Here is a 14,536-nt window from a genome sequence, read left to right as displayed (position 1 = left end):
GCTTCACTAGCTTCGTAGAGCTTGCTGGATGTTTATGGTTGGTGGATGCGGAGCACAGAAATTGTGTGATGTATGTTTGGTATTGGTGCGTACTGACTGTAATTGTCAAGTCATACGATGCCTATGTTCATCACCACATCATATGAACTAATATGGCTTTAACAACCCGAATATAGACCAGCATTTACTTCTAAAAATATAACGATCTCAGCTTTCAAATAAACAGTCTCATAATCGCGTATCAATCACTGTACTATGCAGCATCGTAATTACCACCCCGCGAAAGCTTATCGATAAGGATACCCAAGACGTTCCGCATCATTGCACCATCCCGACGTCATGAGCTTGGTACTTCTATATAACAGATACATTCTACACATACAGTGCTCAACTAACCCCAACAGTACAACTACCTCAGAATTGAATTGAATACAACCATCAAAATGCGCCGCTCTCTAATCCCCAACCCACCACGCCCTTCCCTCTTCCCCCTCCGCGCAATCCTCCAGCCAGCCTCCATCTACACTCCGCACAGCATCCGCGCTCAATTCTCAACCAGCAGCTCCCAACAAGAACGTAACCAAAACCAAAACCAAACCTCCGAACCCCGCTCCTCACGCTCTTCGACCATCAAAGGCCACAAATTCCAAGAATGGAAGGGATCCTCCACATCAGACCACGCCGTAAACCGCGCCGACAAAAACGACGTCACCGACCCCCTAGTTGAAGGTGTATCGAGAGGTAGAGCAGAGAAAAGGGAAAATTTGGGGATTGCGGATTCTACAATGAGTGGTGCTACGACGGAGAGGGATTTGGGAAGGAATGCGAAGAGGGCGAAGGAGAAGAATCCGAAGAGTCCGGAGCCGATTATTGGGATAAACGATGAGAGGGGGCAGGTTAGTATTCTTTCTTTTTTTCTTCTGAAGTTGTTGTTCGGCTAGCTGACACGTATATAGAAAGGTCATTGAGTTGAGATGGATCATGTATACGCCTTGCCCTATGTATGATTAGAGCTAAATCGAATATTCGTTTCATATAAAACCGTTATGACGTTAGCGGCCAACTCGGAAAGAGAGTACCTGTATCATTGTCAGTTGCTATTCTTCCAGTAGTAGGATAAACGTACATCATGTTTCCCAACTGCAACAATCTCATCCTCAGAAACACGTACTCCTCCAGCTCCTTCAACATAGGCTATAGGGACATCACCCATAACTTTCCGCGCTACGTCTCCTACTGTGCTGTTTCTATGTCTCGTTAGTGACAAAAAATCTTGAATGTAAAGGAGAGACAAACTTTTTAACCAAAACACAATCTCGAAATACAGCATTTGACCCTGACCCGGAGGCAAATGTATGAATATTCCGCACGGGAAATACAGGCACAAGTCCTAAAACCTCCGCAGCCCGTGAGAGGCATTGCACAACACCAGTAGAGCCGAATCGATATAGAACCATATCTTTAAGATTTTCAACACGTCTGCGCACGTCAGTATCTCATAAACAAGCTAAAAATAAGACAAAGACGTACTGCTTCAATTTCTCGTCCATCTCTTTCAATCCTCCGCCATCAGGATCACCCATTTCAATAAGATCTTCTCGCGTATCGACGAATTCGCTTCCTTCAACGTATTTGACGTATTTTTGTTTTGCGAGCCTTCGTAGAAACACTTCTGATATTGCTGAGCACAGCACGATTGAGTTTGGGTCTTGCATTCGGGCAATTTTGCTTATATTCTGTGACAGTTAGCTCCTTGCTTTAGGGCGGCACTCTATGGGTGTCCAAGTGAACTACCTTATCTGCATCCGGGTGATCAATCTTATTCAATGCGTAAACGGTGGGAAACTTTTCGTCGACGAATGCATTTACCACTTTTTCAATCGTCTCGTTCGACCAGTCTTCGAGAGGTTCTTTTACATTGAGACGATCGAGACATCGGGCCACTGTTTGTGGAGTACTTCCGTAACCGGAGAATTGGTTTTGTAATGTTTCGACTGGATTTGCCTCTGTTGTTGTTAGCTATAGATTTCGACAAAATAGTCAGTGTACATACTTGTTGCGACGTGTTTCCGCTTGATAGAGCCCCTGAGTCTGTTAGAATTGGCCGACGACGGAAAAAGGACGATAAGAAATACCATTTCTCCATTAAATTCCCCTGAACCCATCGCACAATCTCCGATCTTAACCACACAATATCTTGTGAGGGATCATATCCTCGAGTCTCCTTCCCTGAGCTGCATTCAGCAATCCAACCTGCCAGCCAAAAGGATCACAAATCTAACCTTCAGCATCCGTCGTCCCACTCACATCAACAACATGAATCAAAGCATCCGCATGTCTCAAATCGTCCAGAAACTTATTCCCAAGACCCTTCCCCTCGTGCGCTCCAGGTACCAATCCGGCAACGTCGAGAAGTTCAATGGGCACAGATCTTCGTCCGCCGGTACATCCGCCGTAGTTTGGGCGGCATTTATCTGTCAGATTGAATCGTTTGCAGGCGCAGTCTATTTGAAGATATCCGATTGCTCGTTGTGGATCGATTGTTGTGAAGCTATGGCAATTAAGTCAGTAACAAAATTGCGCGAGAATCATAAGATGCGGCGTACGGAAAGTTTCCTGCAATGGTACTCGCGCATTAGCATATATCGACATACCAATATGTTAGTAGCTATACTAACCAACTTTAGACGAAGCATCAGTCAAACTGTTCAGAGTCGTCGATTTTCCACTAGAAGGCTTTTGTTGCCGATCTGGTCAGCGCGGAAATGGCGTGCGGGGTGTGTATGGTCGGACATACTTTGCCTACGAGGCCGATTAACGGATCGCGAGGCATGATGGAGTATCTGAAATTGGATATTGGTCGGATATTATATACTCGACGGCAGCTGTTTCTTGGCTATGATGCTAATGTTCAATTGAAAAGATAAAGCATGATGCATTCACAAATTACAATTTCTGCCGGCGAGGTTGGAAGGCGGTGAGTGGTGGGATGTTTTCTGCCTCAGGTTTCTGCTCTTCAACTCTTCAACTCTGCAATCACTCTCTATCAATTCTCAACTGGACCAGACACAACAGCTCGTTGCTTGTGCAACGCTGACCTTTGACTACGTGACACAATATTGCTCAAAGACTAAGACGAAGCTCAGCGTCTAGCCGGATCACTAACCTGACCTGGCAGTGTACAGAGTAAGATGGATGGATACGAAACTCTACCAAGAAATCCTACCGATTGACGTTATTCGAGAACACGCGACACGTATATTCTCGATTCGAGTATCCCAAAAGTGTCCACTGCCATTTTCTTAGCCAGGTCGTATTACATCAGTCCTTCCTAAACGAGCTACACATGCACCACGGTATACTTCAGTATACTTCAGTACACTCCAGTAATCGACGTCAGTATGGAAGTCATCGAATACAGCTCGGATTACTCCACAGCACCTCTGTAGATATTACTCAGATGACAATGGAGTTCTCCTATCGATTAGGCCCGCCAAATAATAGGAGATATGAGGCAATAGGGGGTTGATACGGACACTCCCATTTTTTTTATTTCGAGGCCGTACGGGACCCTTACGGAAATTCCACACACATACAATTTTTTAGCGTACTATCCTACTTCAATTAACATTTGTAATTTGGTATAAGTGATCCTAACACCTAAAATACTCATCTCAAAGCTCTAGGGAGTCAGCTGGCTCGTACGCTTGCTTATACACTGGCTTACAACTAAGAATCTCAGCAGAAGGTGACGCCTGAGGGTATAAAATCTTATATTAAAGTTAAAACGGGATCTCAACACCAAGAAAAGTGGATTTGTAGAGATTTTAGGTGAGGATAAGGCTTCAAGATATCTATTATATTCGATAGTGTTGGTGTCGGGTTAGGGCATAAGTTCGGTCAGTACTCCGTATTGAAAGATGTTTTTTGTAATTGATCGGGTGCGCTAAGAAATTACTAGGCGTATGGATACTTCATGAAAAATAAAAAAGTGGAAATTTCTTGGAAATTGGGAGTGTCCCGAGTAATATGGGAGTATCTGTATCAAACCGAGTCCCTTGAGGCAATGGTGAAAGGGTCGGGTTTACGTCATTGGGGCACCGCTGCCAGAAACGTCACATTCTCTACAACGACAAATATATAAGTAACTTCTTCGGCTTACTTGACTTTAACTTGATCAATCGTATCAATCATATCAATCAATAAAAGCAACACCAACACAACACTCTTCGCATCCTCTACTTCAAGCTACAAACACCAGTCATACAATAAACATCATGTCTTCCTCCAACTTCCACACTACCACCCAAGACCTACGCAAGCCCGAGTCTCGCGTCTCCAAGGCTCACGGCGGCCAGACTCCAGCCGATTCAGACATTTCAGTTATGAAGGTATGCTATCCCACTCTAATCATGAACCGACCGAAAACTAACATATTTACCAGTCCGTCCTCGACTCCGGCACCAACAAACAAGAACAAATCGAACGAGCCCGCAACAACCTCCCCCTCCCCGACCAACCCCCCGTCGCCAGCGACTGGAACTCAGCCGACCAGCGAACCGTCAACGTCGGCTCCGGTCGCTTCGAAAGCTCTGCTTCAACCGGTGCTGGTTCCAGTGCCCTTCGCGATCCCGCTACTGTCGACAGCAGTGTGCGCGTTGATGGGGAGGAGTATCACAAGGCTACTGAGCCTGGATCGAGTGTTGGTCGACAGGGTCAGGAAGGGTTGGATAGTTTGCCTAAGGATGCTCGTACTCGGTAATTGATGAGCTACGAATGTTATGAATTATTATGTATATTAGGAGTTGCTTTAGGTGCATGGGTTTATGATAGGATTCAGCGGAAATTCGCGTGAATGAATTGACGATGTTCCAATTTCTCGATAAATCATACATACATTTGTAGTCGCCTAGTCGAAATAGACGGACCACCATGATAAAATAACCCGGCGTGCCGCGTAGTAGCCCTAATTCCTACATAATCACTCCAATATGAGCCTAGACAAGCTGTATGGCATCATATTCAATGCTTATCAGATTGCCAAGTCGACCGGATGCAATGATATATACATCATGTATGATGATGACATCATGTTCTTCTTTGGGGGGGAGGCTCTGGATCAACTTGCAATCAGTTCCACTAAGGATTATCCATACTGATAATCCAGCAATTAAGAGGAAAATGAGCTTGACGTTATCGGACCCAGCACGCCGTAAGTGTGACATCATGTCGACAGTCTGCGAGTCTTTATAATGGCGGCACTTCTCTTCGTTCTGTACAGTTCTCTACACATATCAACACTCTACTCTGTATCAGCACTCGAATCTCCTTGAAATATCCTCTCCGTCGACTTTAATAGGCACGCACACACACCATGGATTTGCAAGGAACTCCCATCGGAAACTCTACTGGTGGCACCAAGGCGAGTTACCACCTCCCACCAACATACCTACTATCATACTGACAGTTACGAAGGTCACCAGCGACCCAGCCAGCAACATCTCCATCCAAGAAGGCCCCGGCCCCGTCCCCAACGACTCTCTCGCCGGCGAATCCGTCCGACAAGGCGGCGCATTCCGCCAAAACCCCAACAGCGAACCCCTGGGTGTATCAGGCTCCAAGGCCACCTTCAACAACACCAACACTTCCGGCGCAACTACCCTCCCTTCTGCCCCTCAGGCCGGTGCCCGCGACTCAGATCGCAAGGAGCGATATCCAGATGCTCTCGGTGGACAGGGGAATTATCCAGGAACTCACCTTCCGGAATCCGGATATGCAGGTGGTTCAACACAAGCCAAGCGCGATATGGGCATTGGCGGCCATCAACATCAATACAACACGACTGAACATGCTCAAGCCGGCGGTAGTGGTAGTCAATCCAACGCCGGCACTGCACCATCCTATGTAACCCCCGTCGTCCAGAACGTGGGCAACACAAAACCACACGGCACAAACATCAAAGAAGGTGGATTCGATAGCGATCCCAAGAAGAACGCCAGCTTCAACTCGGATATTGGCACTAATAACGATCCTGGTCGTCTTGCTGAGCAGAAATTTCAGAAATATACGGCCGAGAGTGGTGCGAATGCTGCTTACACGAATCCGACTGTGGATGCTAATCAGCCGTATGGAGTGCTGGGATCTGACCAGCGTATTTAAAAGCGATACTCTTGTAGCAAACTATGCTTATGTATTATAGATTCGATGACATGAAATCACGAAATATTGATGAAATCCCGTTACATTAATACATACATAACCTTTGAAATCTCGCCATTGAACTCAAAATGTAAATAAAATTGAGGCTTGAATTATATTTATTATCAACCAACAGGGTCTTCTTTGCAGCCTCACACTGTCCCTTGCCAAATTGAGGCTTGAACTCTGGCTGTTGACTTCGCCTGTCACGTATACCTGCTCATCCACGTGGTGGAAACCCTAACCACTCTTTCTTTTCCCATTAGTAATTCCCATGTTTATATCAAAGGACCCGGGTACGCCACATGAGTTTATTCTGCCGACTTTCTTTTTCTTTTTCTTTCTTAAATTTTTGCAGAATGTAGCTGTACCGATTTCATTGGCGGAAAGATGAATTACGACAGAAACGTGTCGATTGTTGTCATTGTTGGATCGAATTGACTCGATTTCGGGTGAATGCAAGCGACGAGTCTACTATTCTTCGTAGCTATTGGATCGGTCTGTGATCAGTGGTTATGATTAAGTTAGCAAATACGATGTATATCATATTTGTCAGAGTTGTTGTTGTAACTAGCAGTTGTCATAGACCCAGGCAAGTAAGGGTCCAGATTTCACTTTTGATCGGCAAGGGGCATTTTGTATGTCCATAGGCATGTTTCTAGCGCGTTACTCTACATTATCAACAAGCCAAGACTAATGGCATGGACTGATGCCTCGGCAGCTTTTAACCTGTACGTACTACTGAGGATATTCATTCGTGTCACGGTTTCATTGCTTAGGTTTGTTACCGACTGGATGTGTGTGTGTGTGTGTGTGTACGGTTTTAGGGTTGTACAGCACACGCCACAGTGCCACTATGATAAAATACAAGAATCAGAGTAAAAATTGTCTAGCTGAACCAGAAATTGACTTATTGACTTTGGGTAGAAAAATTGCTAACTGAAGGTATGGTATGGCTACCTAGCCCTAATAGCCCTAACAAGTATCTCGAGTATATCCCCACATGTAAGGCTCTCAACTCAATTAGCAATATCAGTCATGAATATTGGCATGCAGGAACATTACTCATTACCTTTACGAAATTATACGAATTGGACCATGCATAGCCGAGAAAAGCGTTTCATGCGCATTTTTCGCTCAAAATTTTCTCCCAAGAAAGCTTGTCTGATGTGGGCAAATCTCTGATTTTAGTGTCTATATTCTGTCGTATATTAAGTTCTAACTATAATAGGACTCCACGCATAACTTCAGCCTCGAAGTAATGTGGGGATTAACTGTTGGTTTCTTACCGTCATAGGAATTCCTTCATCTGCAGTGCATACATGTACTTGACTTTGACGTCTGATAATCTTTCTATTTTTATGAGGTTGTAATTAAATATTAAATAGTAAAATCCCGTCGATCCTCGTTACTAATCATAAAAATATCACTCCTTCGTTCTATACGGTCGTTACGTTTGGATACGGTTATTCTTACCGCACCGTTCGGCCTGTATTTCCCTTCCGTCTCCAGTTGTATCCATTCAATTGGAATGTAGCCGCTTTCGTCGTCTTGTTCTTCTTCTCGTGTCGCTTTCTTTTCCTTCTTTTCTTCTTGATTATTAGTTTCCAATGAAACCGGGCGCTTTTGTTTCTCGTTCGTATAGAAAGGAAGAACGTAGGACCACTCGGAACACGAAAAGGATTGCACTCCCTCAGCCCTTCAGCCACAACCAACACACGCCTGTGGAACTTTAAATATACATACCTTCGATTCGGCACTTGGTTTCTTTCTCTTCTTCTTTTCTACATTTCACTCGTTCATCTTGCACATCGACATACGTACATACACCCAAGATGGCGCCTACTAAACTCATCAACTTGATACCGGAAAGATCGGCCGAGGATATAGCCAAACTATCCAATGATGCGGTACATTCAGTCTTCTCCTGAGTATTTAGAGCCTGTTACTAATTGATTTCTCTAGAGTATATTGAAGCAATTGATGGGAGAGCACAACCGGCGCATCCAATCGTTACGAGAACCATCACCGCCTCGAGTGGAATACTACCCTCGACAAAGAAAAGAGTTTCACGAGTCAACTGTCTCTCTGGAATGCGACAGTCACACCGGATGTCATGCGCGAACAGGCAGTGCACAAGATGATGGACAAGCCAGTATAACTACGACTTTCAACGGACAACAAGTCTCTTTCGCAGAAGACGATGACGACGAAGCAGACAGCTACGACGGCGACGGCGACGGCGACGGCAACGACGACGACGATGATGATGTAGAAGACGACCTCTCCCTCAGCTACGAACAACTCAAGGAACTTTATAGGAATTGTCATTCCAGTCCCGAAAATCGATATAGTTATCTCCTCAATTGCTCGCCATATAATCATCCTCAAGAAAAAGAACAACATGCTACCATAGGACGTATAACTCCTGCTACTACAAACTCGCACTCGATATATTTCAACTCCTTACAAACACTACCGACACGCACAGACGGACTTGTAAATATGTTTCTACGCGCTCCGGGAACGTTTACATTCATTCTAGTTTCGTTATTGGTTATTGCCATTGTCCTGGTCGAAATGCTGGATATATTCTGCTATAGAAGACGACGAAGAGCGCGTGACGAGGAGCAGAATTTCAAAATGAGAAGGCGACGACTACGAACGAGGGGGATTCGTATCCCTACGGTTACGGTATATGACTCCCCTGCTGTGTATGGCGGAGAAAAAACGTCGTGACGGTACACATTCATTCTATTTACATATGTCTTATAATATGTTAATACCATTTGTATAGTACAATCATTCATCAGCGTTTCCTTTCTTCTTTCTTCCCCCCCCTTTTTTTTTTGTACGGTTAGCATTTGACTACGATACCACCATCATGCGACATGCATCTTTTCTTCTCATCACAGTGGAGTATTGTACTAGCGTCTGGAGAACATTAGACTCTAGAGCGCTCCGAGGCTCATATCGTATGGATCGCTGCATTATCTTTATTCGGAAGTCCAGTATGTCTTCTAAACCATCAAGCATTGGATTCACGGTGTCTCAGATTACGTAATCTATCCATCGGTGTTGGATTACGTTAGAGCGACGGGTCCGTCGTGATTCGGTGTTCGACACTCGTCAGTCTGCAAGACAATAATTTATTGAGGAAATTCTCAATGAAGACAAAAACGTCTTAGTCTTAGGCAGCCAAGTTCTCCTTTTCAGGCAATTTACATGAACTTCCGTTTCTGTCGTAGTTTCATAACGCTAGTCCATATATGGCAAGACGTCACGCCAAGCCTGAAGAAGCCCTGTTAGTCAGCAGACTCGGCTATTGTGGCCCACAAACCAACATTTTCGTTAAGTACATTCTTTGAATTCTTCGACAACCTCACGCCCAACTCTCATCTTCGTCCTATCGCCCTTTTACGACAAGGTACAGCAGCAGCAATCACAATGGCCAAGGTATGACTCTTTATACAAGATCTGTTATGAATGCTCGCTAATGATGTACTGCTACAGGCTAAGAAATCCGGTGACACCATCTCCAGCCGTTTGGCTCTGGTCATGAAGAGTGGAAAGGTCACCATGGGCCAAAAGTCCACTCTCAAGTCTCTGCGATCTGGCAAGGCCAAGCTTGTACGTCCTTCATCTATAATCAAAAGGAAGGGAGAAATAGTCTAACTGAAACAGATCCTCATTGCTGGAAACTGCCCTCCTCTGCGCAAGTCTGAGCTTGAGTGTAAGCTTCTCCTCTGATCCTCTGTATATATGCCCATAACTAATTCTGATGATAGACTACGCTATGCTTGCCAAGACTCCCGTCCACCACTTTAGCGGCAACAACGTGAGTCCTATATTCCCCGTCCCAATCCCATAAATGAACCCGAGATATACAACCTTGTATGGGTATATCGTACTTCGGAGGCAAACTCCGTTGCTCAGAGAAGAGTGCTGTTCTTCATACCTCCTCTTTTCTCAGAGGGTTACGGAGGAAAGCCACTCGGAGAGCGGATTTTGCTCGGAGAAGGGATCACCTTTTTTGCAATAAAGGGATTCTGGAGAGCTATTCTTTTTTCTAACAGTTGTAATTTCTTGGAATGTATAGATTGAGCTTGGAACTGCTTGCGGTAAACTCTTCCGGTGAGTTTGGTCTTCCACGGTTCATTGTAGGATGGATTACTGATTTCGTTCTTAGTTGCTCTACCATGGCTGTCCTTGACCAGGGTGACTCCGACATTCTCTCCCAGGAGGCTTAAATGATGACTCTTGTCCGATGACCCTCCATCCAAGGGATGTCATGAAATTCGACGATTGATGAGAGTCAAGGTTTCGTGAACATGCATTTATACCGAATTCGGTTCTTCTGGATCCCGTCGCATGTTCGGTAATATTTTTTTACTGTATACCCAAAACAGTCATCTGGAAGGAAAAAACAAAATTAAGGAAATTGAAGAAAGTTTTGGTTTCCATGATAATTTATCTTTTTTATGATACCACGATAAGCGATGTTCTGCTTTTGACGAACTTGTCTCTGTCATTTCTTGTAGATGTAATATCAGTAAACCGACGTAGAGTTTAAGTGACTGTATATATACTACTTGGCGTTGAATTTGCGTATTCCTCGTCTAATTCGATCTTAAGAATATCATTTTATTCCTGCCTCTTGAAATACACCACCAAGAACGCCAAGATTCCAGAAGAAAAAATCTGATGATGATATCACCCATGGGAAAAGATGACAGGCAAAGCAAAGAAACAAACCCTTTCCATCATGCCAATCAATATGAGCAAGGGACGAAAACCGACAAATAACAGAAATATACAAAAACTCTAGATCTAGAACTAGATCAGATCTTGACTTTCTCCTGCTCCTTAAGAGCCAGTTTCACTAGCTCGGCATAAACCTTACTAAAGTCCTCCTCATCTGCACCATCTTCTTCCTTCTTGTCAGATTTCTTGCTCTTCTTGCCTGATTTCGGCGTTACCATAACTACACTTGTAGGCCTCTTGGTAGCTCCGGCAGCACCGAGTTCGGCGCGCGACGTGACGAAAACATAGGGGATACCGTGATCCTCGCATAGGACGGGGATATGGCTGATAACATCGAGAGGGGAAATGTCTGCTGCGAGAATGACGACGCCAACAGGGTCTGTGATGGGTGCGTTCGCTGCTGGAGTGGGAGATTTGCGGAGGGCTTTGACAACTTCTTTGACGCCTCGTTTGAGGGATTTGTTGACTGCGGCTGTGCCATTGTCAGCTCAAGTATCTACCAAGATTTTGAGAGGAAAGGACATACCCTTCTTCACCGTCTTAAACACCTTCTTAGCAGTCTTATCCTCTGCCAATGGATTGGCAAACGGTACCAAAGCACCAATTGGCTTTACGGTGACTTCTGCGATTGTGCCATTGACAACAGCCCCCTCCGAGACATCTTTCTTCTTCTCCAATCCTTCAAGGACTTGGGCTGTGAGTTCCTTTTCGACGACTTCTGACAACTTCTTTTCCTTCTTCTCTTTCTTTTGCTTGTGGACGCCGTCGGTTTCGGAGCGCTTCTTTTCCTTCTTCTCCTTCTTTTCTTTCTTTTCGGACTTGTCTTTTCCCATTTTGCTGGCTTGCGAGATCAAATAATTTATAGTCGTTATATTAAAGGAATGAGCGTGGTTTTCGATAATGATATCGCTTTTGCGGTAGAGAAAAAAAAGTTGTCTAAAAATTTAGTTCTCCGCACCAGAAGTTCTTGGCTCGCGCTAGTCCTCGTTGGGCTTCGAGCTTGACTATCCGCGTCTGCGCAAAACAATACTTCCCTGGCATTGCACTCTCTGAGAATTATTCTTTTGACTATATTTCTTGCTATAGAGATCACCTAGGCATATTGTTCGTGCTTTCTATATCTGACCTGAGCGGTCGCTCAGACCGTCTATATAATGGCCTCAAATCCTGCGTTTCGCCAATCCGTTCGGCCATCGCAACCCGTCAAGAATGGTGAGATGAACACGCAGTCAGCCGTTTCCCTAATGAGACTGACTGATAGAGGCAGATTTCGAGAACGAGGAACTGCGTGTTCAGGTGAATACATTGCGCTATGAACTGGACAATCTCAAACAAGAGCGAGATCTCACCGAATTGCGCCACGAGAAAGAGCTACGCGACTTGCAACTCCGCGCGGACTCGGATTTTAGGAAGGCTCAAGTACGTATTATACCCTTTAAATACGTTCCGTATGCTGTTCAAGCTGACAACCGACAGACCGCAGAAGCAGCTAGTAACCGAGCCAACCAAAAAAGCGAAGCACTCGCAAAAGAATTAAAAGAATCCCAAGAATCAGCACTCAGCGAAAAAGCCGTATTTGAACGACGTATCCGCACCTTACAAGATCAAAACCAATCTCTCCAAGATGAGGCTACTGAGATAGAAGCCCAGCGGGCCGATCAGGAGAGACAGTTCAAACGTCAAATCACCGAACTCGACACGTTACGTATCACATTGGCTCAAACATTAGATGATGTGCAGCGGGGTATGCAAAATGTACAGAATAGTCTGCACTCTGCCAATGCGCAGGTGTCGAAGCTGGAGAATGATGTTGCGACTTTGGAGGCTGAGAATTTGCGTCTGAGGGCTGAGGGGAGTGGTGCTGAGGAATTGGCTGTTTTGAAGAGAGAACTCTCGGAGCAGGTCGCACATATCAAGAACCTGGAATCTACGAATCGCGAACAGGCGGCAGAGCTACGACATTTACGAAAAGTTCAAAAAAATGTTGAAGTGGTCGAGGAACAGAAGAAGTCACTCGAAAATCAATTACAATTGATGTCTAATTTGGAGGCAGAATTTGGTAATGTGCAGATTCAAAATCAAGTTCTCGAAGACGAGCGACGATCTTGGACCAGTATGCTCGAATCAAATAGCGATTTTGCCGATTTCGATTCCCCAGAAGCTGTTGTGAAGGCTCTCGTTGAGGAGAGAATTGAAAAATTGACATTGATCGATAAACTGGGAAGTGTTGAGCCACAACTCTTAGAAAAGGACGAAATCATACAAGGACTCGAAAGTGAGAAGCGGCACCTCAAACAAGAAATTGAAAAGCTGCGAAGCGCTGCGATAGCGCCCGGTGGTGCTCTGGACAGTCGCGCAAAACTCAGATTGGAGCGTCAGCGAGCACTAGCTGTTAAAGAAGTGGAATATTTGCGCGCGCAACTTAAGACATTTGATACGGAGGAGTTGACGATGCATGAAGAGGGGAGTCATTACGATGAGCAGAAGAATCAGCAGATCGAGCAGCTGGAAAAACTCGTTGATGAATACCGGGTCGAATTACATAAAGTTCATGAAGCTCTATCAGCTCTCGAGAAAACATCTTCGCAGGACGAAGGTACTCTTCCGGCTACATTTCGAGGACTCAAAAGACCTCTATCACCAGCAGACAGCGACGCAGAATCAGAGCGCATCTCCATCCTCACCCGCAAAAACCGCACACTCCAAGAAAGTCTCTCAAAATCCGAACAAACCGCCAAAGTCCTGCGACACGAACTCGACGCCACAAAATCCCATCTCAGTTCCCTCCAAGAACAATCCCGCACCCGCATCCTGGAACTACGCGCAAATCCAACATCCGAAGCAGAAAACATCAAAATGACCACTTTACGAGCTTTACAAGCCGAGAACCGCGATTTACTCGCTCAACTCCGTGGCGAGAACGGCAAAGTCACCCGCGTCATCCCCGTCAGCACACTCGATAGTCTAAAACTCGAAATGGCCGAAATGGAACGCACAGTCGCCGAAAAGGAGAAACGAATGCGTCGTCTCAAGGAGATATGGACTGCGAAATCCTCCGAATTCAGGGAAGCAGTTGCTTCGGTGTTGGGTTACAAACTCGATTTCTTACCCAATGGTCGCGTACGGGTGACCTCCATGTTTCACCTGTCTCCTGCTTATCGTCACGGATCTGCGAGTGCATCATCATCCTCCGGACCGGGAAGTATGGGTAACGGAGAAGAGAATTCGATAATATTTGACGGCGAAAATGGGACTATGAAAATATCCGGCGGCCCGAATAGTCTTTTCGCGCTTGAAATTAAACATCTGATTAAGTTTTGGGTTGAGGAGAGGAAGGATATACCGTGTTTTCTGGCGGCGATGACGCTGGAGTTTTATGATAAGACTACTAGGGCGGCGAGGGTCTGAACTTTTGATTGGAGTTTGTTAATGTACTTTGTATATTTCTTGGGGCGGGTTTATGATTTTCATGTCGTATATACTTTGAAGACGCGTATGATAAGGAATAAGTCATGTCTAGATGTCAAGCCTGACGCATTACACTCAGTTTGGTATAAACACATTAGGTCTGGTA

General features: G+C 45.1%; 8 protein-coding genes across 8 annotated transcripts, besides 3 other annotated features; 6 read left to right on the top strand and 2 right to left on the bottom strand.

Moving 5' to 3' along the window:
* Window positions 1-443: 443 nt before the first annotated feature.
* On the top strand, window positions 444-1,011 carry TSTA_087360 (uncharacterized protein; the record flags this gene model as incomplete). The annotated part of the gene is made up of 2 exons (XM_002478418.1): window positions 444-896; window positions 961-1,011. The coding sequence occupies 2 exons, from the start codon at window positions 444-446 to the stop codon at window positions 1,009-1,011; spliced, it is 504 nt and encodes a 167-aa protein (XP_002478463.1).
* A 41-nt stretch (window positions 1,012-1,052) lies between these two features.
* On the bottom strand, window positions 1,053-2,833 carry TSTA_087350 (GTP-binding protein; the record flags this gene model as incomplete). The annotated part of the gene is made up of 10 exons (XM_002478417.1): window positions 1,053-1,079; window positions 1,127-1,247; window positions 1,297-1,479; window positions 1,531-1,736; window positions 1,795-2,006; window positions 2,054-2,085; window positions 2,136-2,229; window positions 2,283-2,551; window positions 2,675-2,736; window positions 2,798-2,833. 10 exons carry the CDS (start codon window positions 2,831-2,833, stop codon window positions 1,053-1,055), a joined length of 1,242 nt encoding a protein of 413 aa, XP_002478462.1.
* Window positions 2,834-4,277: 1,444 nt separating this feature from the next.
* TSTA_087340 (uncharacterized protein) lies at window positions 4,278-4,762 on the top strand (the record flags this gene model as incomplete). Its single annotated transcript, XM_002478416.1, has 2 exons — window positions 4,278-4,391; window positions 4,445-4,762. The coding sequence occupies 2 exons, from the start codon at window positions 4,278-4,280 to the stop codon at window positions 4,760-4,762; spliced, it is 432 nt and encodes a 143-aa protein (XP_002478461.1).
* A 612-nt stretch (window positions 4,763-5,374) lies between these two features.
* TSTA_087330 (uncharacterized protein) lies at window positions 5,375-6,159 on the top strand (the record flags this gene model as incomplete). The annotated part of the gene is made up of 2 exons (XM_002478415.1): window positions 5,375-5,426; window positions 5,468-6,159. The coding sequence occupies 2 exons, from the start codon at window positions 5,375-5,377 to the stop codon at window positions 6,157-6,159; spliced, it is 744 nt and encodes a 247-aa protein (XP_002478460.1).
* Window positions 6,160-6,994: 835 nt separating this feature from the next.
* Window positions 6,995-7,015: a microsatellite.
* A 1,018-nt stretch (window positions 7,016-8,033) lies between these two features.
* TSTA_087320 (uncharacterized protein) lies at window positions 8,034-8,937 on the top strand (the record flags this gene model as incomplete). Its single annotated transcript, XM_002478414.1, has 2 exons — window positions 8,034-8,108; window positions 8,164-8,937. 2 exons carry the CDS (start codon window positions 8,034-8,036, stop codon window positions 8,935-8,937), a joined length of 849 nt encoding a protein of 282 aa, XP_002478459.1.
* Window positions 8,395-8,481: a microsatellite.
* A 708-nt stretch (window positions 8,938-9,645) lies between the features above and the next one.
* On the top strand, window positions 9,646-10,448 carry TSTA_087310 (60S ribosomal protein L30; the record flags this gene model as incomplete). The annotated part of the gene is made up of 6 exons (XM_002478413.1): window positions 9,646-9,654; window positions 9,712-9,828; window positions 9,883-9,931; window positions 9,987-10,036; window positions 10,298-10,332; window positions 10,388-10,448. 6 exons carry the CDS (start codon window positions 9,646-9,648, stop codon window positions 10,446-10,448), a joined length of 321 nt encoding a protein of 106 aa, XP_002478458.1.
* Window positions 10,449-11,039: 591 nt separating this feature from the next.
* Window positions 11,040-11,795, bottom strand: TSTA_087300 (ribosome biogenesis protein Nhp2; the record flags this gene model as incomplete). Its single annotated transcript, XM_002478412.1, has 2 exons — window positions 11,040-11,434; window positions 11,489-11,795. 2 exons carry the CDS (start codon window positions 11,793-11,795, stop codon window positions 11,040-11,042), a joined length of 702 nt encoding a protein of 233 aa, XP_002478457.1.
* Window positions 11,688-11,776: a sequence feature (GA-rich).
* Window positions 11,796-12,116: 321 nt separating the features above from the next.
* Window positions 12,117-14,370, top strand: TSTA_087290 (M protein repeat protein; the record flags this gene model as incomplete). Its single annotated transcript, XM_002478411.1, has 3 exons — window positions 12,117-12,174; window positions 12,230-12,381; window positions 12,439-14,370. The coding sequence occupies 3 exons, from the start codon at window positions 12,117-12,119 to the stop codon at window positions 14,368-14,370; spliced, it is 2,142 nt and encodes a 713-aa protein (XP_002478456.1).
* Between the last annotated feature and the right edge of the window lie 166 nt (window positions 14,371-14,536).

This window comes from Talaromyces stipitatus, genomic scaffold (assembly GCF_000003125.1).
Source record: "Talaromyces stipitatus ATCC 10500 scf_1105507295527 genomic scaffold, whole genome shotgun sequence".
NCBI classification, from domain to species: domain Eukaryota; kingdom Fungi; phylum Ascomycota; class Eurotiomycetes; order Eurotiales; family Trichocomaceae; genus Talaromyces; species Talaromyces stipitatus.
This window is presented reverse-complemented; position numbering and strand designations above follow the sequence as displayed.